The 23,765-nt window shown below is 44.0% G+C and overlaps 1 protein-coding gene across 1 annotated transcript in view; it reads left to right on the top strand.

Annotated features, from left to right (window-relative positions):
• The first annotated feature begins 7,406 nt into the window (after positions 1-7,406).
• Positions 7,407-23,765, top strand: part of OSBPL11 (oxysterol binding protein like 11) — a 68,385-nt gene continuing 52,026 nt past the window's right edge. Inside the window, exon 1 of the mRNA XM_056861505.1 lies at positions 7,407-7,585. Coding sequence (XP_056717483.1) covers positions 7,407-7,585 — 179 coding nt within the window. The remainder of the gene's footprint in view (positions 7,586-23,765) is intronic.

The following is a 23,765-nucleotide window of genomic DNA, read 5'->3' as shown; positions in this document are numbered from 1 at the left end:
GTGGATGACATGCCAGGTCTTCAAACACTCTGGTTGGGTAAATAGAGTATCTCTTTAAAAGATCCTTCTTATACAACAATAGGGAGGGAATTCTACTTTGCCAAAATGTTAGGACTTATCTTTTGTAATAATTCTTGGAAGGAAGCCAAAATAAACTTTCTAAGTGCCTTTTCCCATTGTAGTAGTTGGGACAGAGACTTCACTACAACTCTCTGGTTATCCCATCTGTGGTAATTAATTCTTGAATCCCCAGTAAACAGGACCACGTTTTTTCCCTGTAGGAAGCGGTTCTTCTTAATATTGTTCAGGGGAGGAGAGATTTTTACTGCAGAACCGTCTCTCCTACACCTTACTTCTTCCATGGGGTTATCAGTAGCAGATATGCCAGAGGTCGTTTTGAATTATTATTGCTTTTGTTTGTGGGGCTTCCGGGGCTTGATCTTCTGGCCCCCACTCTGCTTTGCTTCTCATGTTGTTTCTCTGCCAAAGGGTTCACTACACTCTTCAAATTCCAAGGCTAGGAATCGGTTAGATAACAACACAGGGTCTCCAGCAGGCTCTGTTTCTCCAGCTTGCAGAAAATTGTAAATCTTAACTTGTTTACCTGCTTTGTAGGACTCCTGCTCTTCTGATGCTGAGCGTCTCCGTTTCTTATTCCCCATAAGCAGAGTTTGTTGCTGCAAACTCAGTTCTTTGACTTCCAGTCTTTAGCCTTTGAACTTCCAAAGAGGACGTCCTCAGAAAGAGCGGCAAACATAAACAAATTCCTTAGAGGAGAGTGAAAAACAACTAAATTTCTTAGAGCCGAAATCAACACAGCCGGGATCAACCACAGCCCGTCCCAACCGGAAGTCCCTCATGGCCATACTTGTCTTTGCCTAGTTGTGCAGTTTGGTGCAACCTGTAGTTGGCGATCATGGGGGATGGTCCATTTCCAAAAACATGAACTCTCATGAGGAACATGGTGATTTGTTTGTTGTGCTGCTTGTCACTGTACCATAAAAATCGGCAGTAGTTTTGGTGGTCTTCTGTGACAAGGAAGAAAATCCATTGGATATCCAGAGTGACTGCTATAGCTTCTTTCTTCAGAACACCAAGTAGGGCATTGGTCAGGTCTGGACCAGTAAGGAGAATCTTGTTCAGGGAAGACCCTTGGAACTGTGCGCTTGAGTCAAACACCACTGTGATCTGGCCCGGCTTCTGTGGGTGGTACACCCCAAAGAATGTAAGGTACCAGCACTCTTCACCCTCTTTCAGTGGTGGCACGAGTTCTGCATGGTTGTTTTTTTAGTATGTTGTCCATGAAGTCCACGAAGTGGGTTTTCATCTCAGGCTTCCTTGTTAGGGTTTGACACAAGATGTTGAGTAGACACAGCACCTTTTGTGGTTGGTGGGCAGATGATGTCTAGGTATACAGAATGGAAACAGTGAGATCCAACACCCAAATTAATCTTGTATGAAGTTTTTGTTCATTATCCTTAGGAACTGTTGGTCCTCCATAGACTTGCTATCATCCTTGGTTGTCTGAAATACTGTGGCTCCCAAGGTGACGTCTTCCTTTTGCAGGTGTTGGAAAAGCCTTCTAAAGGTGAGGTTTTTCTTCACTATAAAGTGTTCTAGGCATGGCTCCAAGTACAAGGCACATCCATTCTCTAGGACACTCGTAGCGAAGATGCTCACATGACCTCACGCATGGAGATGGTCTATACTTACATTTACCAAGATGATCCATCTGAGGCCCAGTCTTTGGGTGAAGGGAGTGCCGTAGGGTCCATTGAGTTGTTCATGGGTACATGCATTTCTGAGTTGTCAGTTCCCAGCAGAAGCAAGATCTGTGCATCTGGATCTAGAGCTGTGATGCAGCTAGCGATAGGTCTGAGATAAAGATGATTGCACATGACATCTAGTGTAGGAATCTGATCTTGCCTATATGGCAAGGCGTCGCATTCCAGCAACATTGGTAGGAGGTGCTATACTCCTCCTTCAATTTGTTTGATTAGGAAGCCACTGGCTTTCCTCCCTGCCATCTGCAAGATCCTGGGCCAAGGTGTAACGGGTCTCATTCCCATGGAGGTTGAACAGCTTGAAATATTCAGGATTTGTCAAGGACCGATTGGTCTGGTCATCCAGCATAATGTACATTTTCACACTCCTTTCCGGGTGTCCATCTTATTGGCCCAGAAAGCTGTAACTCCAAGATACACTGTGTGAATTTTGCATGTCCTGGTTTTGTAGCATGTAAACTAAGGAATCTTTTAACTAATTATTTTATTTTGTTCTTTTTATGTGTTTTTTTTTGTAATCTGGGTATGCTTTCATTAGTATTATTTAGGTTGGCCACTAGAGGGCCACAGGCACCAAAAAAAGGGAAGGTTTTCTTTGAGCCCTGCAGGTGATCGACATGCATTGTATTTTACCTCTAGTTTGCCTGAACAGACGCGCCTCAAGAACAATAGAACAGACTGTACCTATTGCTGAAAACTGGCAAACAAGCTATTACTGAAGGCAAAGAACTAACAGTCATTGTAATAGAGAAGACCTTACATACATAAGAAAGAAGTTATTCCTTGACCAAGAACTGTGTATCAATACAGTCCTTTTCTTTTTAATGTGACAAATTCAAGATCTACAGATCAATTTAGAACAGGAAAAAGCTGATATGCATCATGGGAATATCATCCTGCAGGCTGCAAGCAAAATCACAACCAAACAGAAAGGAGTTTTGAATGCAATTATGAAACTGCTCTGTACTGAGACAGGCTACTGCTTCATCCAGCTCAGAATTCTCTAGTCTGACTTCAGTGGTTATCCAAAGTCTTTGGCAGAAATTGCCAACTGCTGCCACCTGAGACCTGCCCTTGAACGGGAGAGGCCCAGAAGCTGCTCTGCAATCCATCCATGGCCCCTTCCCAAACTGAAGTCCGAAGTTGGGGGGCTGCTGGGGAGGGTGAGCTACGTGCTGGGCTTGCCCTCTTAGGGCAGTAATCACAATGCCTCCTGCAGACTCTGCTGTATAGCACGCTTGCTGTAGCTGCTGCATGAGCCAGTGCTTAGCTGATTGAAGAACCACACGTTGGTTGCCTGGTTAAGGTCAAACCGGCCATTTTCAATTCCTTCCCCATCAACGGTTTCTTAACTAGTGCTACACATTCTGGAAGGACAGGGAAAAAGCTGGAGCGGGTCGGAATGACCTGGAACAAGCATTAAACAAATAATAGTTCCGCAAAAAACAGCGGCATGCCTTACAGACACTCCAGAACAATATTTTAGAAATCTAAACGCAGAGCGTGCATTTATTAACCCTTTCCTGGCCAAAATGCCTCTGGGACACTGGAATGACCATTAAACAAATAATAGTACTGTAAAAAACGGTGGGATGCTCCTGCTTCTGCCCACCCACCCCCAATCTCTTACCCTGTTTTGATGAGGCTTCAGGAGCATGTGTTTCTCCAGATGGAAGTAAAGAACACATATAATTGGTTTTGCCTGAGTTTTCTATAAGGTTTGTATCGCTGGTACCTGGACTTAAATTTTATAGCACACATGGCCCGGTATGTCAGATCTGGCTCTCCTAACAAATGAGTTAGACACCCCTGATCTACACACTGTTACTGAAGTTAAGCTGTGGCAATCATTTTGTGGGTGGCTCCGCCTCCTCCAGCTGCCATTTTATGGCAGCCATTTTATTGCTACTGTCAGTATCTTTTACGGACTGAAAAGGTAAACATTGCTAGGCAACCCCGAGATAAGCAGTTCCCAGGAAGGCAGACTAAACATACCACAGCTGCAGAAAACAGGATGAGCGGAACTGTACACAGATGTTCATAGGCATGAGAACCAAGGATTTGATGTGTGGCCAGAACCTGGCCTGACTCATGTCAAGAGCCTTTGCTCCAGCAAAAAAAAGGCAAAGGCCTGACAGCTACGCTCCCCGCACTGTGTCAGAATACCAGATATGCCCTCAGACTCAAAACTGGCAGGGGCCCCTGTGCTATAGTAAGTGTTTATAGCCAGAATGTCTTGGCCGCACCGTTGTAAGCGATCGTTATATAGCACAATATTCATTGTGTAGCGTGGATGCAGCCAAAATGACCTTTAGTATGAAAAAAGGTATCACAACCATGTTCCTGTTTTCATCCATTAAACGCTAGAAATTATCGGCTTCTTTTAAAATTGTATGCTTCCATTGCTGGCACTTTCACACGGGCCAAATACTGCACTTTCAATCCACTTTCAACGCACTTTGAAGGTGGATTTTACTGTGCGAACTGGCAAAATCCACCTGCAAACGATCGTTCAGGTGCACTGAAAGTGGACTGAAAGTGCATTATTTGGGCCGTGTGAAATATTATCGTTTTAACTGTTTTAGAAGACTGGTGCGTTTGATTGACTGCCTTCATGGCAGAAAGGCGGGATTAAAAAAACCACCACCAGAATAAATGTCACAAGCAATAGCGCTGTCCTCTGCCAGTGAAATTATGACAGACCCTTTCCAGAGGTGGGAGGAACAATAGAAAGGCAAACAGTGGCCATTCATGCACGGGAGGTTTTTGCCTTAGGCTTTGCCTCTCTCTAGATGCACATTTTCCCCCATCCAAATTCTCAAAACTCTGCAGGGGGCGCGTACTGTTGAGTTTTGAGAATTTGGATGGGGGGGAATGTGCATCTAGAGAGCGGCAAAGCCAAGGCAAAAACCTCCCGTGCACGAACGGCCCGTGTCGCCTCACAAAACGACACCTGGGCTTCTGAACGCAGCCGGTGCAGGATGTCCTGACTCCCTGTCTCATATTCTTTTGGGCTGCCATCTTTATGATTCCCCAAGACGAAACCTCATAAAACCCATCGTTTTGAACATCTCACCAAATAACACGGAAACACTTTACAAACTATTAGCTGATAAGGATCCTGAGATAACCAAAAACGTGGCTAAAATTTTTGACGATGGTAGTCAACCGATGGGAATCTAGTCGGAAGTAGAATCACAACATTAAGGAATGATTAATTTTAATTTTATTTTGTTGTGTGTGTTAAGTGCCGTCAAGTCGCTTCTGACTCATGGCGACCCCATGAATGAAAGTCCTCCAAAATGCCCTGTCTTTGACAGCCTTGCTCAGGTCTTGCAAATTGAGGGCTGTGGCTTCCTTTATTGAGTCAGTCCATCTCTTGTTGGGTCTTCCTCTTTTCCTGCTGCCCTCAACTTTTCCTAGCTTGACTGTCTTTTCCAGTGACTCTTTTGTCTTCTGTGACCAAAATAGGACAGCCTCAGTTTAGTCATTTTAGCTTCTAGGGTCAGTTCAGGGTTGATTTGATCTATAACCCACTGATTTGTTTTTTTGGCAGTCCAGGGTATCCGTAACACTCTCCTCCAACACCACATTTCAAAGGAATCTATTTTCTTCCTATCAGCTTTCTTCACTGTCCAGCTTTCACACCCATAGGGAATACGATGGCATGAATTAATCTAGTCTTGGTGGCCAGTGACACATCCTTACACTTCAGAATCTTTTCTAGCTCCTTCATGGCTGCCCTTCCCAGTCTCAATCTCCTTCTGATTTCTCCCTTTTGGTTGATGGTGGAGCCAAGGAATAGAAAGTCTTGAACAATTTCAGTTTCCTCATTGTCAACCTTAAAGTTGTGTAATTCTCCTGTTTTGTTTTATTTTACTCTAACTTTTATCCTTTTATACCGGCCACTATTTTTACTCATAGAACTTTCTTGATTTATGCCACCACGGCTGCTTGATTGATATATGCAGCTAAATGGAAGACAGTTGAGATACCAGATAAAAAAGACTGGATAAAAAAGATGCTGGAATTGTCTGAGATGGCGAAACTTACAGCTTTGATAAATCAGAATGATAATGAACAATTTTTGGGGGAATGGGAGGCTTGGAGAATGTATTGTGAAAATTACTTTTTAACGGGACCATTTAAAGGATACTCATTGATCTAACCCCTTATTCATATTTTGTGTTAACGTTTATATTAGGTATTGATTTCATAATGTTGGATATGATTAGATAAATTAAAATAATATTGGGATTAGTCCTGTTAGCAAAAGATTATACAATTTAATTTTAGACGGAAGAGGGAGAGGGGGAAGTCATTTGATTGTGAAATTAGAATAATATTTGTTTTTTTCCTTTATAATCATTACTATATTGTTTTTTTTATGGATATATTAAATGAAGAAAAATAAAAAAATATTATAAAAAATAACTTTTATCCTTTTATGTACTGCAGATTGTACTATGCCAGTAAAGGAATTTGAAATCTGAATGCAGCCCTGCCCTCCGCCCCCCCGTCGCACAGGAGGCCTGTGCCCTTCACAAAGATGGCGCTGCCAGCTACCCCTGTCCCCTCCCCCTGCCGCACAGGAGGCCTGTGCCCTTCACAAAGTTGGCGCCGCCAGCTACCCCGTCCCCCGCCCCCCCACAGGAGGCCTGTGCCCTTCACAAAGATGGCGCCGTCAGCTACCCCTGTCCCCTCCCCCTCCGCACAGGAGGCCTGTGCCCTTCACAAAGATGGCGCCGCCAGCTACCCCCTCCCCCGGAAAAGGAAGGCGCAGCCGAGCCTGACCCGGAAGGGGCGGCGGCGGCCCTGCTGCTCGGTGGGGGCGGGCAGCCGTCGCCGGCCCTGGGGAACGGAGCGCGCCCGGGGCTCTCCACACCCAAGCGGGGGCCGAGGGAGCCGGCCTGGGCAGGTGGGCTGCCCGAGAAGGGGGCGGGGGAGGCGGTGGGGCCGCCCCCAGGCAGTCTCTGCGCGGGGAGCGGAGGCGCCGGCGGGTGGGCTGGCAGGAGCCGCAAAAAAAACCACGTTTTGCGCCTTTCAGGAGGCCTTTGAGGGGAGGCCGCTCGTTAATTCCGAGCGGGTCCGCCCCCCCACCCCACCCCCCTCCCCATTTGCTCCTGAAGCCCCCCGAGCTCCTCTCCTCAGCCTCATCCGCTGGGATTCAGGAGTCCCTCCCTTCCTCAGCCAGACCTGCCTGGAGGGGAAGGCCCCTCCCTCGCTCCTCCCTGTGACTGTCGTGAGCTCCCTTTCGAAAGTGTATCCCTCTCCCTTTCCTTCAAAGACTTCCAGTAGATATATATATATATATATATATATATATATATATATATATATATATATATATATATATATATATATATATATATATATATATATATATATATATATTATTTCCCCCCCCTTCCAATAGATATATATATATATTATTATTTCCCCCCACACACCCTTTCTCCTCGGTTTTGCTTTGGCCCCTTTCACAAAACCGAGGGCGGCAGTTTTGCCCCTCAAAGCTTTCCACCCCCCCACCACCAATTGTTCATTGCTGCTAAGCCTACAAACCTCCCACCCTCGTGGGTGGTTTTTTTTTTGGGGGGGGGGTGTTGAGTGACTTCCGCCATGCAGGCAGCAGAACCTGTGCCGGCCCCTGCAGCCACCCCCACAGCAATGAAAGTGTCGGAGAGCGAAGGCAGGCTGGACATCTTGCTGCCTGCCCAGAACTGCACCAGCAAGAGTAGCAGCAGCAGTGGGATCAGCAGTTGCCGAGGAGGAAGTGCTGCCAAAAGCTGGCAGTACAGGTGAGTTCTGTTCAAGCTTGAAGCAACTAACTAGAATCGTGTGTGTGTTTTAAGTATTTTGTCATGGGAGTAGAAAAGGGCAAGAGTCCAGTAGCACCTTAAAGACTAACAAGAATATTTTCTGGCAGGGTATGAGCTTTCGTGAGCCACAGCTCAGCTGTGGCTCACGAAAGCTCATACCCTACCAGAAAATATTTTTGTTAGTCTTTAAGGTGCTACTGGACTCTTGCCCTTTTCTCTGAAGAAGTGAGCTGTGGCTCACGAAAGCTCATACCCTATGAGAAAATGTTTTTGTTAGTCTTTAAGGTGCTACTGGACTCTTGGCTCTTTTCTCTGAAGAAGTGAGCTGTGGCTCCCGAAAGCTCATACCCTGCCAGAAAATATTCTTGTTAGTCTTTAAGGTGCTACTGGACTCTTGCCCTTTTCTCTGAAGAAGTGAGCTGTGGCTCACGAAAGCTCATACCCTATGAGAAAATGTTTTTGTTAGTCTTTAAGGTGCTACTGGACTCTTGGCTCTTTTCTCTGAAGAAGTGAGCTGTGGCTCCCGAAAGCTCATACCCTGCCAGAAAATATTCTTGTTAGTCTTTAAGGTGCTACTGGACTCTTGCCCTTTTCTCTGAAGAAGTGAGCTGTGGCTCACGAAAGCTCATACCCTATTAGAAAATGTTTTTGTTAGTCTTTAAGGTGCTACTGGACTCTTGGCTCTTTTCTCTGAAGAAGTGAGCTGTGGCTCCCGAAAGCTCATACCCAGCCAGAAAATATTCTTGTTAGTCTTTAAGGTGCTACTGGACTCTTGCCCTTTTCTCTGAAGAAGTGAGCTGTGGCTCACGAAAGCTCATACCCTATGAGAAAATGTTTTTGTTAGTCTTTAAGGTGCTACTGGACTCTTGGCTCTTTTCTCTGAAGAAGTGAGCTGTGGCTCACGAAAGCTCATACCCTACCAGAAAATATTCTTGTTAGTCTTTAAGGTGCTACTGGACTCTTGCCCTTTTCTCTGAAGAAGTGAGCTGTGGCTCACGAAAGCTCATACCCTATGAGAAAATGTTTTTGTTAGTCTTTAAGGTGCTACTGGACTCTTGGCTCTTTTCTCTGAAGAAGTGAGCTGTGGCTCCCGAAAGCTCATACCCAGCCAGAAAATATTCTTGTTAGTCTTTAAGGTGCTACTGGACTCTTGGCTCTTTTCTCTGAAGAAGTGAGCTGTGGCTCCCGAAAGCTCATACCCTGCCAGAAAATATTCTTGTTAGTCTTTAAGGTGCTACTGGACTCTTGCCCTTTTCTACTACTGCAGACAGACTAACACAGCTACCCACTGTGAATTACTGACATGGGAGGTGGGTGGGTGGGGGAGACCAAACATCGCTAAAACTGTCCTACGCCGGGTGAACTCAACAGGATCGAGCCTCCGCTGTGGAATGATAGACCTCACTAGAGAGTTGACAGTGCTGTATTTTGTAATGTAGAAATTGTACTTTTAATTGCTCAGCAGAGCTGACATTTCCCCTCTGCCCCGAAACCGAGTCCTGCTGTTACATTGCCCTGTATGTGCTTTTAAAACGACATGTAGTGAGCGGCCCACAAATTACAAAGGAAAGAACTGTATCTCCTTCAAGCTGTAAAGATCAGATATCTTCTGGCTTCTTCCCTAAATATATTTTTAAAATATCAATGGGGGTATGTGGTGGGGGGAAACAGATAGGCCTAAGGGGGGGATGACTGCTTGGTGTCAAGTGAGGCTTTATGTGGGAGTTGCTTTTGGTGCGTGTACTTGGTGTTTTCACTGGAACCCTGTAAAGTGTGTGGGATAATGGTTTGTATGCTGTATTAATAAATAGAAAAGTGCAGTGGATGCATGCTGAAGGGCTATTGGCTGTAACCCTCTGATGTGCATTTACAATGGTGTCTCTATTTCACACTTAATGCTGTTTACTGCTGTAATTGCTATTTACTGCTGTAATTGCAGGAAATGCACACTGTGTATTAACTCTTAATACATACATATATACATACGTGAACCTTTATTGGCATAATAACCATATTGGCAGATGCATTTATAAACTCTTAATATCCATTAGCTCTTAATGTTCTTCTGAGGGCCACCATTTATTTACTTTATATGTACACCTAAGATTTGTGAATACAACACCCAATTGTTTGCAGACATGTATATCACTGAATGCTCAGACAGTAATGTATGAAATAACCCTGGCAGTTATGTTAAACATTTACTCTGTACCTTTTATTTAGAAAGAAATGCTTTCTGTTCTCCTCCTCCACCCCATTTTGCTTCTTTTAAAATATATGCTGTGTTATTTATCTTTCATAGGTAAATAACAATGAGTACAAAGTATTCCAACACAGGCCTTTCATCTCTTCATGCTGTACTGGCATGTAATATTCACAACCAGCTAATATATGACCCAGTCAACAGTCTTAAAATATTCCAAATTGAGCAGTGTTTCAAGCAATTTCCCTTCCCACAGGAATCTTGTAACTCTAACCAAATTTATTTTCAGCATAAGCTTTAGAGAGTCAGAGCTCACTTCATTAGATGCATGGAATGTCCATCCGAAGCAACTCAATTTATAGTTGGTGTTTTAAGCAACAGAACAACGCAGCAGGGGCTGCGGAGAGGAGAAGTTAGGGTAGACCAGTGTAAAATGAGAACCAATTAAAGAGGATCCAGTCCTTTCAGAGTGTGTGAGAACTACTCCCACATGTTAATAGATAGGCAGGGTAGGATTAAAATAAAGTCTAATTTTCCTTAGATGTTGCTAATCCTATCCTGCCTGATTGTCAACAGTTGGGAGTGGTTCTTACCCACTCTGAATGGATTTACTTTTTATTTAATATCCCACCCCTCCCTGGTAATGCCGGGCTTGGAGCCGCTCGCAACAACTTAGTACACAATTTAAAAACTTATAATTCCAGTTACAATTCTTTAACATCTTAAAATTTCTAATGGCACCATTAATTGTTCCAGTGGTAAGTGCCAGCCGAGTAGTGGTAAGAACGATCTCAACAAGGAAGGGATCATGATTAAGGTAGACATGACTGTTAATATAACTAGAGAGGCAGGGTGGGAAAAGGAGGGGGAGGGGGAAGGGAGGCCAGCCAAGATGGGAAACCATTGCTGTCTTCAACCATAGGCCTGGTGGAACATCTCAGTCTTGCAGGCCCTGTGGAATTGGTTCCTCTTTGTTTGGCTCTTGTTTTACACTGGCTTCTCTGTATAACTTCTCTACGTTCCTCCCCTTGCTTGAACACTGAGTATAAAACTAGCTGCTCTGGATGGACAATCCATGCATGCATCTAATGATCTTAGTTCTCATTCTCAAAAGCTTATGCTGGAATAAATATTGTTAGCCTTTAAGGTGTTACTATAATCTTGCTACAACACAATAACATGGCTACTCTGATGGAATCCCTCCCCCGTACATTGGTGGAAGAAAACTTAAATTACCTTGGCTAATTAGGTTATGGGTCTGCCTGACCTTCCTTCACTTAATGCTTTGTATAAGTCATTCCTGGTTGCAGCAAGTTCCATTGAATGCAATGGGACTCGCTTCTGAATAACTGAACACACATTTCAGGCAGAAGAGTAATATTAACACAATACCACTAGCCTCTTCTAGTATATTATGTTTCTTAAACATACTGTATTTATTTATAAAATGGTGTTAGAACACAGAGACTAAAATAATAAAGGGCATCTTGGCATCTTTTGCATCCCACTTGAATCTGTCATCATATCACTTCAAATGATAACTCATTATAGCATTGCACTTCCTGAAATTTAACTTTATTGGTGGAATATTTATTCACAAAGTTAGTAGGATTTTGTCTGAAAGTAGTTAAAAATCACTATGTAACAAGTTGAAACCAGTGTTTTCTGAAGGTTTGATTAGGTTCTTTTTATAACTAAAGGCAGCCCATCATCCCTTTCCTGTATGCCTACTAAGTTTTCCAGAAGTGTACAGTCTGCACTTATCAGTACACAAAAATGAAAAATGTGCAGAACCTAAACCAATGGGTTGAAAAACAGATTGCATCCACTTGGTAAAATTTCCTCAAATATTATCATGGAGCTCCAAATGATGGCTAAGTCCAAGTGGGTGAAAATTATCATGGTGTGTGGCACAATATGCCTCCTTGACTAGAATGTGCTGCAATTCAAAAGCCCTTTGTCATCTGCAATTTTGAATACTTTATAAAAGTACAAGTTGTCCAGTGTGTTAAATGTATAGTAGGCACCAGAAGCAGTTTAGGCGCTCTGACAGATTAGAGGCAGTCATTTCATACTGGAATATGTTCTAGGCATGAAATTAACAAAAAAAAAAACCATGCCTGAAATAATAATTGTAGTATATAACAGTGGTTGCAAAAAAACCATCACATGCTTCCCTTGATGTGCTTTCTAAACAAGCTTAAAAACCCTAATGTGAAACATAACTAAAGGAAAAATTAATGGCAAAAATAGCTGTATATTTTTCTGTCATTAATGCTGATGGAGAATATGACAGTAGTTGCTGTTCTACAAATCTCCGACTTTAACGTGGATCCCAAGCGTCCAACTTTTATATATAGGTTTTACATTTTGGGGATAGGGACTTGGGAAGCAAAGTTAATTCCAGTTGAATACCTGGGAAAGACATCACAGTGCTCTAGGAACTCCTCATTCTCTATGGTGAAACCTCACCTTTAATACCCTTTTAGTAAGAAAAGCATTGAATAGGAGCTCTGCAAGGTCTGGAAGCTGTAAACCTTGTCCAGTCTCAGCATAGTGAAAAAGTTGTTGCCTGGCTGCTGATCTATCAAAACACCCCCTCCACCATAACAGTAGACCACTTGAGCTCTGCCTAAAACTGTCATCAGAATGTCAACCACTCAGATTTACAGGGTTCAAGCATTGCTCTTAACAGTTCTAGCACAGTAATGCCCATCCAAATACTTGCCAGGGCTGACCCTGCTTAGCTTCTGAGATCTGACAAAATCAGGCTCGCCTGGAGCTCTCCAGCTCATGGCTCAGTTCATTTACCATGGGCATTTTGATGTACGAGGTTTCTGCATAGATTTATCCTATACAAAACAAGCCTATTTCAGAGTTGACTACATTCAGACTCAGCCCAGGTCTTGCCTGTAACTAAAAATGAAGAAGATTTGGTTTTTATATGCCGACTTTCTCTACCACTTAAGGGAGACTCAAACCGGCTTACCTTCCCTTCCCCTGCCCACAACAGACACCCTGTGAGGTAGGTGGGGCTGAGAGAGCTCTAACAGAGCTGTGACTTGCCCAAGGTCACCCAGCTGGCTTTGTGTGTAGGAATGGGGAAACAAATCCAGTTCACCAGATTAGCCTCTGCTGCTGATGTGGAGGAGTGGGAAATCAAACCAGTTTCTCCAGGTCAGACTCCACCGCTCCAAACCACCGCTGTTAACCACTACACCACTCTGCATTTTCTTTTAATCCCAAACTCTGGTCGAAATTGTTACAAAATTGGAAGCTTACTTCCTTAAGTAATTTCAAAGACCTCTACTAACTTGGTTTGTTGCTGTTTTTATAGCTGGCAAAATGGTAGATGGACAATGTTTCTTTCATTGGTTTGGTTTTCCAGTGACAAAATTGTAGCTGGAAATGTTTCTTTCATTGGTTTGGTTTTACAGTAAAGAAAACAGAAGCCATTAAATGTTGTAGTGATACAGTAGCCAAGTGAAAAAATTACAAAATAACATTTTATATACAGCTAAACCACATAGTAGATAGTATTTACAATGTCTATAAATTGCTACACCAAAGTTTTCCTTTCCTTTTATCCCTTAGAAGCTCCTTGATCAATTGATCTTGAGCAGCATATATCTAGTGTTGGAGGGATATAAGGACTGAAACAAATCTTGCCACTGACAATGTAGCCTTGGGGTCCCTGTCGCTTAGTAAAAAAGGCATTATGTCAGTCACAGAGGCATTGGATTTGTATATTAAAAGGGGGGAAATATAGTGCGATCGAAGTTCCTCGTAAAAGCGGCATTCCAAAAGGGCATGGGCTAATGTGTCAATAGAGCCAGAAGAGCAAGGGCAGATCCTGTCTGAGTATGGTATATTCAGAATTCTGCCCTGCATTACCATAGAAGGGTTAGCATTCAATCTAGCCAAGCAAAAAGCTCTACAGAGACGAGGAGTTGTCAGATAATATGTATAGGCAGGCAGACCACGTGGAGGGGGTATTCCGAAGAACTGGGATGAACAGACGCAACGAGCACGAAAAGTAGTGCTGTTATAATCGAGCTCTTTAATGCGCTTTTTAATTTTGGCAAAAGCTTCAGTTTTCCCAAGATCTGATAACATATCCTGCAAGAAGCCCAACAACACCAGTTTCTCATCTAAGATTTTTTGCCATGAGGATTTGAAAGAGTCATGCTTCAGAGAAGCTAGGAACCCCTCAGTGCTAAAGCACAGTTTAAGGTGGAGTTTAAAGGCGGCCAACCACGCCCTAGCTTCAAGTGACATTTGGCCAAACTCGGAACGAAGAGTAATGCCAGAAACACATCGAGGGGCATATAGGAGTTTTCGTAAGAACTGAAGCAGTGGACGATCTATAGATTCATTGATGACTGTAATCCAGATGGCAACACCAAAGAGGATAATTGGGGTAATTTTCAGGTTAAAAACCTGAATAGCCCCTGGAATATATTTGCCACCTTTGGTGTGAAAAAAATTGACAATAGCACCAACCCCAGGTTTAATTTTGTTGGACACTGCTTTTTGATGGGCATTCCAATTTAGGTTATGGGAAAACAGAATGCCAAGGTAAACAAACTCCTTGACTTGGTCAACCTCAAAGCCATCTATTACCCAGTGAAAAAGAGGCATTTTTCTCCTCTTAGTGAAGATCATGATCTTAGATTTTGATGGTTTATTTTAAGACCTTCCCTAGAGCAGTACTCAGAAAAAGTTTGCAAAGATCTTTTCAAACCAATTCTTGTGCGGGACAGGAGAACTGCATCGTCAGCATAGAGTAGAATCGGGGTGGAATGGCTTGCAAGCTTTGGGGGGTGGCAAGACTCTGAGAAATTGGTTGCCATATCATTCAGATATAAATTAAACAAGAGAGGAGCAAGGAGGCAACCTTGTCTAACTCCCTTGGCCAGTTCAAAAGGCTCGGTTAGTTCTCCTTGGTTGCCACAGCGAACCTGAGCTGTGAGGTCAGTATGAAATTGCTGATTAAGCCATAGTAACCTCCTATCCATAGTAGAATGTGATAGTTTCAACCATAGCCTCTCCCTTGGGATGGTATCAAAAGCTCCCTTAAGATCCATAAAACCCGCATAAAGGGTACCATTTCGGGGGGAGGAATATTTCTCGACTAGATGGGAGAGCACTAAACAGTGGTCCATGACAGACCAATCCCTTCTGAAGCCAATCTGTTCCCAGCCAAGGATGTCATTACTCTCAACCCAGTCCAACAGCCTCTTTAATAAGTAGGAGGAATACAATTTGCCTAAGCAAGACAAAAGGCTGATTGGACGATAACAGCTTGGGTCAGAGCGCTGACCTTCTTTAAAGATTGGGACGATAATGGTATGTCTCCAAGATTTTGGAATAGCTCCTGATGCATTAATTTGTGTGAATACAGGAGCAAGAATGTTGGCCCACCATTCGCTGTTGACTTTAAAGAGTTCGTAGGGAATTAGATCAGGACCTGGGGCTTTGCCTGAGCGTAGGCGATCAATGAGCGGTTTTGTGCATGTGCTAAATTAGACAATTTTTTTTATGTTGTGCTCTTTTTGGGTGCAGAAATTCAACAATTTGTGATAAATTAGGTTGATTTAAAAAGAAATGGATGTGCCACAACATCTTGAGTTTTCTGATGCACAACCTGTACACTGGACCAGAGGCTACTGTTAGGACAGAATATGGAGAAACAGAATGGCTTCCAATTGGCAAAGGTGTCAGACAAGGATTTATTTTACCTCCCTGTCTGTTCAATCTATGGCTGTTACCGCACTAGGTATTCCCAGCGATGTATCAAGAGTTTGGAAATGTTATAAAAAATTCTGTTCGCACTTTCAATGTATTCCCACCGATGTATTAAGAGTTTGAAACAGTTATAAAAAATACTGTTCGCACTTTGTTTGGCCCTTTTAGCTGTGAAGACATCTTCCAACCATTTTTTAGCCGTGGTATCCAAAAACCCTTTTAAAACGATATTTTTTATAACATTTTCAAACTCTTCATACATCACTGGGAATACAAACCAGCTAGGGAAGCGGTTGGACCATTGGATGACAATGGGAGTAAAGGAACTCTAAGGGAGGATAAAGCGATTGCTGAAAAACTAAATGAATTCTTCTCATCTGTCTTCACTGTTGAAGATACAGGGCAGATTCCTTCTCCTGAACAGAGATTTTGGAGAGGGGAAAATGAGGAACTGAGGCAAATAGTGGTAACAAGGCAGGAAGTCCTAGAACATCTAGACAAACTGCAAACTAACAAGTCACAGGGACCAGACGGTATTCATCCTAGAGTTCTTCAAGAACTCAAATGGGAAATTGCTGAACTTCTAACAAAGATATGTAATATGTCCCTCGGTCAGCCTCTGTACCAGAGGACTGGAGAATGGCCAGTGTAACACCCATTTATAAAAAAGGTTCCAGGGGGGACCCAGGAAATTACTGGCCGGTTAGCTTAACGTCTGTTCCGGGTAAATTAGTGGAAACCATTCTTAAAGATAGAATTGTCAAGCATATAGAAGGGCAAGGTCTGCTGGGCAAAACCCAACATGGCTTCTGTAAGGGTAGGTCCTGTCTCACTAACCTATTAGAGTTTTTTGAAAGTGTCAATAAGCATGTGGACAGGAATGAGCCTGTGGATATTGTGTATTTGGATTTCCAAAAAGCTTTTGATAAAGTCCCCCACCAAAGACAGCTAAGCAAACTTCATAGTCACTGGATAAGAGGACAAGTCCTCTAATGGATTGAAAGCTGGCTGAAAAATAGGAAGCAGAGAGTAGGAATCAATGGTCGGTTTTCACAGTGGCGGGATGTGAGCAGTGGGGTGCCTCAGGGATCTGTGTTGGGACCGGTGCTTTTCAACCTGTTCATCAATGACCTGGAGTTGGGGTTAAACAGTGAAGTAGCCAAGTTTGCAGATGACACTCAGTTATTTAGGGTGGTTAAAACAAAATCGGACTGTGAAGAGCTCCAGAAGGATCTCTGCATACTGGAAGAATGGGCATTAAAATGGCAAATGAGATTCAATGTGAGTAAGTGTAAAGTGATGCATATTGGGACAAAAAATCCCAACTTCACATATACGCTGATGGGATCTGTGCTGGCAGCGACAGACCAAGAAAGGGATCTTGGGGTGGTAGTGGATAGATCAATGAAGATGTCAACCCAGTCTGCGGCTGCTGTAAAAAAGGCAATTTCCATGCTGGCTATAATTAGACGAGGAATAGAGAATAATACTGCCATTGAACAAATCTATGGTGAGACCACACTTGGAATACTGTGTACAGTTCTGGTCCCCACACCTAAAAAAGAATATTACAGAGCTTGAGAAGGTACAGAAAAGAGTAACCAAAATGATTAGGGGATTAGAGCAACTGTCCTATGAGGAGTGGTTAAGATGCTTAGGGCTGTTTAGCTTAGAAAGAAGGTGGCTGAGGGGAGACATGATAGAAGTCTATAAAATTATGCATGGTTTGGAGAGAGTGGAGAAGGAGATAATACTAGAACACGGGGTCATCTGCTAAAGCTGGAGGGTGAGAGATTCAAAACAGATAAAAGGGAGTATTTTTTCACACAACGCATAGTTTAATTGTGGAACTCCCTGGCCCAGGATGTGGTGATGGCTGCCAGCTTGGAGGGCTTTAAGAGGGGAGTGGACATATTCATGGAGGAGAGGGGTATTCATGGCTATTAGTTAGAATGGATACTAGTCATGCTGCATACCTATTCTCTCTAGTATCAGAGGAGCATTTACCGGTGGTCGTGAGGACACGCCACCGGGAGAATTAGCTTAGAGCTACTGAATTGCGCACCGACCCAACTTGGTCTTACAACCCCACTCTCTTTTTAACCATGGTTCCCAACCTAGCCTCTCTCCAAGTATTTTTCTTGTGTGTGTGATAACCCTTAACGCATGATGGCCATAAAAGCGCCTTAATCAACGATCTAATTTTAAAGAATTTTTATTTTTAAAGTATGAATAATTGCAACCATAATGCTTAGCGCCATTTGCAAATGTCTTCCCACCTCCCTTGGACAAGATTAACTCATGCTAGCCCCGTAGGAGGCCAGCAATGCAGAAGAGCGCAAAAACGAAAGTAATTAGTGCCTCCTCCGTCACGGAAAAACCCGAGAACAGCCGGCAGAACCCGAAAGACTGCCCCCTGGTCTCTCTTTCAAGGGTCTATTCTTTAACTTTCAAAGGTGGGGCTACCATTTCGGCTTGCCCCTGGGACAAAAATTAGCAGGAGGAATTAGGAACTTGATGGCAGTTTCAGTACGGCCCTCGAGAAGGTGGACATGCTTAATTCAGCATTGCTCGCTAATAATTGAATTCTCAACTGAAATGTTGTGTAAGGTTTTTTTTTTTTTGCACTGATGCTGCTCCGGTTTTGGACTAGCAGCCTACGGCCGGCACAAGGCCGGATCATTAAAGATTAATGGCTGACAGTCCACCGGGTCTACGGCCGCAGAGCATTAGCACAATATGGCGACTCTTTGGCTCCCTTGCTTTCCTCGGGGGCTGGCCTGGGAGGGCCAGGCTGAGTAGGCGTGGGGCGATTAACATACTGACTGCAAAGCATGCTGGTCTAGCTTAGAATAACGCAAACGGCGCAACAAGACTCTTATACTTCTGCATATTTTTCACGTTGTTTGCTGCGATCTGTGCTAAACATATGGATTTCCTTTTCAATACCAAGCTAAAGTTCACTTTATCTCTAAAAGCTGTTTCTCTAAAGCGGCTGCCTGCTCAATTCCCTTGCAAACCCATCAAGCTTGAGTTCCCATGTTTGCGTGGGTCTCAGTACTGTCCGTCGAGCAGGCGGCGCCTATCCAGCAGGTCTCCATGGCCTGACTGGCTGCACTGCCGTTGCTCTGGTTTTGGACCAGGCGCTCTCCGGGGGGGGGGAGTGCCTGGGTGAACCGCCAAGACCTCTTTCTAATGGGGGGACCCCTCGGATGGGGGGGTCTCCTTCTCAGGGAGAGGTCTCACTTTACTTGGTAAAAGATAGATTTAAAAACATACAACAAGCAAAACATTTTTAGACACACTGTTCCGCCCCGTTCTTCCTTGGGGTGGTAGAGCATCTGCTTGGCATGCAGAAGGTCGCAGGTTCAATCCCCAGCAGCTCCAGTTAAAGGGACTGGGCAAGTAGGTGATGTGAAAGACCTCTGCCTGAGACCCTGGAGAGCCGCTGCCAGTCTGAGTAGACAATACTTTGATGGACCAAGGGTCTGATTAAATATAAGGCAGCTTCATGTGTCCATGTGTGTTCCCTTCCCCTGCCCACAACCGACACCCTGTGAGATAGGTGGGGCTGAAAGAGTGCCGCTCATGTAGAGGAGTGGGGAATCAAACCCAGTTCTCCAGATCAGAGTCCACTGCTCCAAACCACTGCTCTTAACCACTACACCATGCTGGTGTTCAATGAATAGAAGATTTTTTGGAATGGAATAGATATGCACAAACAGCTAAGTGTGTGGAAGGAGGGGCAAGCAGTAAAAATGGAGGTGAAACCTTTTGATCAGAATACTTTGGAAGTCTTGGGATCTTTATGTGTATAATCTGAGGTTTATCATATGATTCTCTCCCTGGAGGAGACAATCTATAATGGCAGCAGGCCAAGTGACCCAGTTTGGGAATATTTGAATGAAGTTCCTCTACCTATGAGTAGGGCATGCATGCAAAATGCAGACAGTGCAACAAAGAAATGCAGTTCCTGGTGGCCTGAATGAATCTGGAGATAGTTCACCTTGCAATAATTTCATAATTATCTATGTATTTCCAGTAGTATAATCAAATCAGTAATTTTGATATAACTCTAAAACTAATCTGAAAAGTTATTATTCTAAAAATGAAACCTTCACCTGGTTGTAAATATTAAGATTATACTAGCAAGAACTGATCTGGATGTAGAAAACCATGATTTAAATCAAGTCTTACTGACTAGTGATTTAAATAGTGATTTAACTCTAATCCACCCTGGCGATGGGCACATCCACAAAACGACTGCCATAGGAGGTGGACCCAGTTACAAAAAGTTCAGGGGATGAGGTTATGCATAACTCCAGTAGTAGCTCTTCAGCATTTTGGACAGAAGCTCTGATTAATGAAGTGCCCCTTGAAATTAACATATTCTTTTAAAACATTTTCTTGCCTACACGCAAAGTAGGTATACATACTGAGCTGGCTAAGAAATCCTCATCAGGCAGTCTCTGGCTTCATGTTGCAGGTGTCTACCACACTTATACAAAAGGAAAAGGAAAAAATACTTTTCCTGGCTTCGGTGCTTTACATGACCTTCTCTTATGGGCCCAGCCATTTTCAGCCTTCAGTGTTTTTTGTAACAACAGTTAGTGCCAAGGGCTGGTGAGAGCTCCTTGCGCATGACTGCAGTAAAAGAGAGACTCTGGCCAGATTTTGATAGGAACATAAATGATTTTTTTAAGTAACTAAAATTTGATTTAGTGATCTTATTATCAAATGTCACATGAATTATGGGGGGAGGGCAAGAAAGATGGTGTCAGTGTTTGGCTCTCGTGGCCCTTTCTTACATGCCCAGGGTAATGCTGATTGCCACTTTGGGGTCAGGAAGCAATTATCCTCCAGACCAGATTGGCCAGGGATCCTGGAGGCCCCCTCCCCCAATCTTCTGGGCATGGAGTAGGGGTCACTGGGGATGTGGAGAGAGGTAGTTGTGAATTTCCTGCATTGTGCAGGGGGTTGGACTAGATGACCCTGGTGGCCCCCCTAACTCTATGATTCTCTAAAGCAGGGATGGGGAACCTCAGGCCCGGGGGCCGTATGCGGCCCCCAAGGACATTTTTTGTGGCCCTCGGGAGCTCCGGGAACCCTGCCGCGGAGGCAGGGCACAGGACGGCCCTCCCCGATGGTGTTCCTGGGGCCACGGCTTACAGCGCCCTTGTAGTGCCCTTTGGACCTCCTCTCACCGACTGTCGGTTGTTGGACAGCGAGAGGGGAGGGACGCTTCCCCCAAGGCTGTCCCCTACAGCTGCGGCGTGCAGGAACGCTGCGGCACATTGTAAGCCCCTCTCACTGCCTGTCGACTGTTGAGCAGCGGGGGGTGGGGAGAGGCTGGCGGCTCCCGGCGGCAGAGCATGCATGCGGGAGCCAATTGGGCTGGGGGGGGGCTTTTATGGACTCTGGGGGGGAGAGCATGGAGACTGGGGCCCGGTTGCTTGGGGCTCCGTGCGCCGCCGGGTGTGTGTGTGTGGGCGGGGAAGGTGGGGAGGCTGGGGCCCGGTCGCGCAGGCCGGCATGCGCGGGGGTGTGTGTGTGTGGGGGAGGCTTTTCTCTCTTTTCTTCCTCTTTTTCTGTCACTCTTTCTCCTTTCTCTCCCTCTCTTTCTCCCTCTTTTTCTGTCTCTTTCTTTGTCTCCCTCCATCCTTTTTTTTCTTTCCCTCCGTCCTTTTCTTTCTTTCTCCCCCTCTCTCCATTTCTTTCTCTCTTTCTCCCTCCCTCCCTTTTCCTCTTTCTCTGTTTTCCTTCCTCCCTTCCTCCCTTGCCAATCGACTGTGGGCTGCGCCCCCCTGGCGCCTCGTTTTCTGGGGCCCACCGCTGGCTGCCCTCCCACCTGGGAGGGGGGAGCAGGGGCACCCTGCAGGCCTTCTCTGTGTGGCATCCCCTGGGGTTGCCAACCTCCAGGTGGTGGCTGGAGACCTGGCAACCCTAGCCTCTCCCCCCCACCGGAAGATCTACACCTGGTATGGCCCCCGAAAGATGTTATAAATGTGCGAATGGCCCTTGGCAGGAAAAAGGTTCCCCACTCCTGCTCTAAAGTATTATGGTGTATGCTTTTCCTTTTATGATATCAGTTTCTCTGGCAGGCAGTTGCCCAGCAATTCTCAATTTTTAGGTTGCTTTTAAGAAAAAAAATTCAAGTAAGATTGTATGTTGAAAACTAGCTGTACTAACCTTCGCAACGAGATCTTTGAACAGATGAAGGTCTTAGAAAAATGCTGTAGCTTGTGACTGGAAAGCAAAGCATAACACATTAAAGTCCTGTGTTTTAAAAAGTCTGCTGTATTTTGTACAGGATACAAACTCTAAAAGGAATGGACATTGAATACTTTGGTCCCAGTTAGAACGTTCAAAAGCCTTGTTTCATTAGCATCTGTAATGTTATATGAGGCATTGGAAGTCTGTATTTGCGATAGTTTTAAATGAAAGTTAAAATAGGGTGTTTCCTTTTTGAAGTTGGTGTAAGAACAGTTTTTGAGTTTTTAATGAATTGTGGTTACATAGGGTTCACAAGTGATGTTTGTGAGACTGATATAGAGAATCTCACACATCTGCAAAAGCTATTAGTGTGCATGTCCATGCATGCATGTTTTACTCAGTTGATGTGTGCTGACAGCCAGGAATAGAAGAACAGAAATTCTTCCATTTGCAACAGCAATCGCAGGCTTGGGAATGCATAGGGAGAGAACAGAATCTTCTCTGTTCACCTCTTACGTTTGTGATTCTAGTGAGCGAACAGTGTTAGAAGGTGCCAGACAACATGTGCACAGATGGTGGTTTTTAATAGTAATGTTATTCTCAGGTTAAAGAACAGGTTCCTCATTCCTAATGCTGTGAAAGTGGTAACAGAACTATTGATACTAAATTATCTTTTCACTGCCTCATTTCAGTTCTTTAGGATTCTTTTTTTAATATCCGTGTGTGGCTGGCATGGTCTCTTAGCTAGCTTCTGGGCCTTTACCACCCCTGCTGATAAAATATCTATTGGTTAACTGAAGGTTCAATGTAAGAGTAGGTAAGATTCATATCTGTCATCTCTGGGGAATGCAAATGAGCATTTTTGCAATCTACATAGTGATCTTTCCATGTCCTTAATATTTAAATATGGTATATAATATTATGTGCCAGGTACTTTCAAATCTAACTTTTACATCACAACAACTCTGCTGAATGTAACTCTAAAATGTATTTAAAATGTTTAAAAACAACAATTCTCTGTTTGGGGGTTAATTACTAATCCAATTTAACAAATAGGTGATTGTATTTCTTTTTTATATCCTGTTTCCCCCCCAGTGGAGACCCGAAGGCACATATTTACAATAAATATAAAATGTAAACCCCAAAACAAATACTTGGCAAAATTTAAATGTAAACAACAGGCGTGTATTTTACAGTTTTAAGAAACGTAAGATATATAAGGATGTAACATTGTACTGTTTTTCATATTTATGAAATTAAAAGTGTAAATAACTTAGTTTTGTTCAAATTTAAATTTCCGATATACCAAATGCTACAGGGAGAGAGAATGGAAAATTGCTGCACCTTACCCCAATCAAAGTACATTTCTCTGTATGCCATCTGTGTGTGTGGGGAGAAGCTGAAAATATTTGCTGGCGTGTTTGCCCACGCACCGGCGTAGGTGCTACCTTATCACTGAATAAGGTGGCAACTATGCTAGTGAGGGGGCAAACACACCGGCGTCTGAGAGCTGCTGGCCTCCACCACCAGGGCAGCCACACCGGCAGGGATTTCCCAGAAGCCTGCACCGGCATGGGGGAGGGGTATTCCCAGGGGCGGAGCTGCCTTTGGGCATCTTCCTAACTCTCTTTGCCCCAGGAACGCCCCCTCGAGCTGCAGTGTGGCTGTAGATTTCTATCATATCCCTCCTTTGTCTTTTCTTTAATGCTGAAAGTCCCCAAGTACTTCCGCCCTTTCTCAGAGAAATTATTTTGATGTTTTCCCCACCTTTTTCCAGTAGTACATTATTTTTTGAGATAGCATTTTCAGAATTTTAGACAGGTGTAGGTGTGTGTAAGGGCATTATGATCCTGGCTGTTTTGTTGTTCACTCCCTTTCCTAATAATGCCCAGCATGGATTTTTTTACTTCAATCATGCACTGTTGATGTTTTCCACCATGACCCAAGGTTTTTCTACTGGAGCGTCACAGCCTGTTCATATCTCATCAGTATATG

The sequence above is a fragment of the Euleptes europaea genome, chromosome 15, assembly GCF_029931775.1.
Source record: "Euleptes europaea isolate rEulEur1 chromosome 15, rEulEur1.hap1, whole genome shotgun sequence".
Lineage (NCBI taxonomy): Eukaryota > Metazoa > Chordata > Lepidosauria > Squamata > Sphaerodactylidae > Euleptes > Euleptes europaea.
The sequence above is the reverse complement of the archived record's forward strand: the minus strand, read 5'-3'. Positions and strand labels throughout refer to the sequence as shown.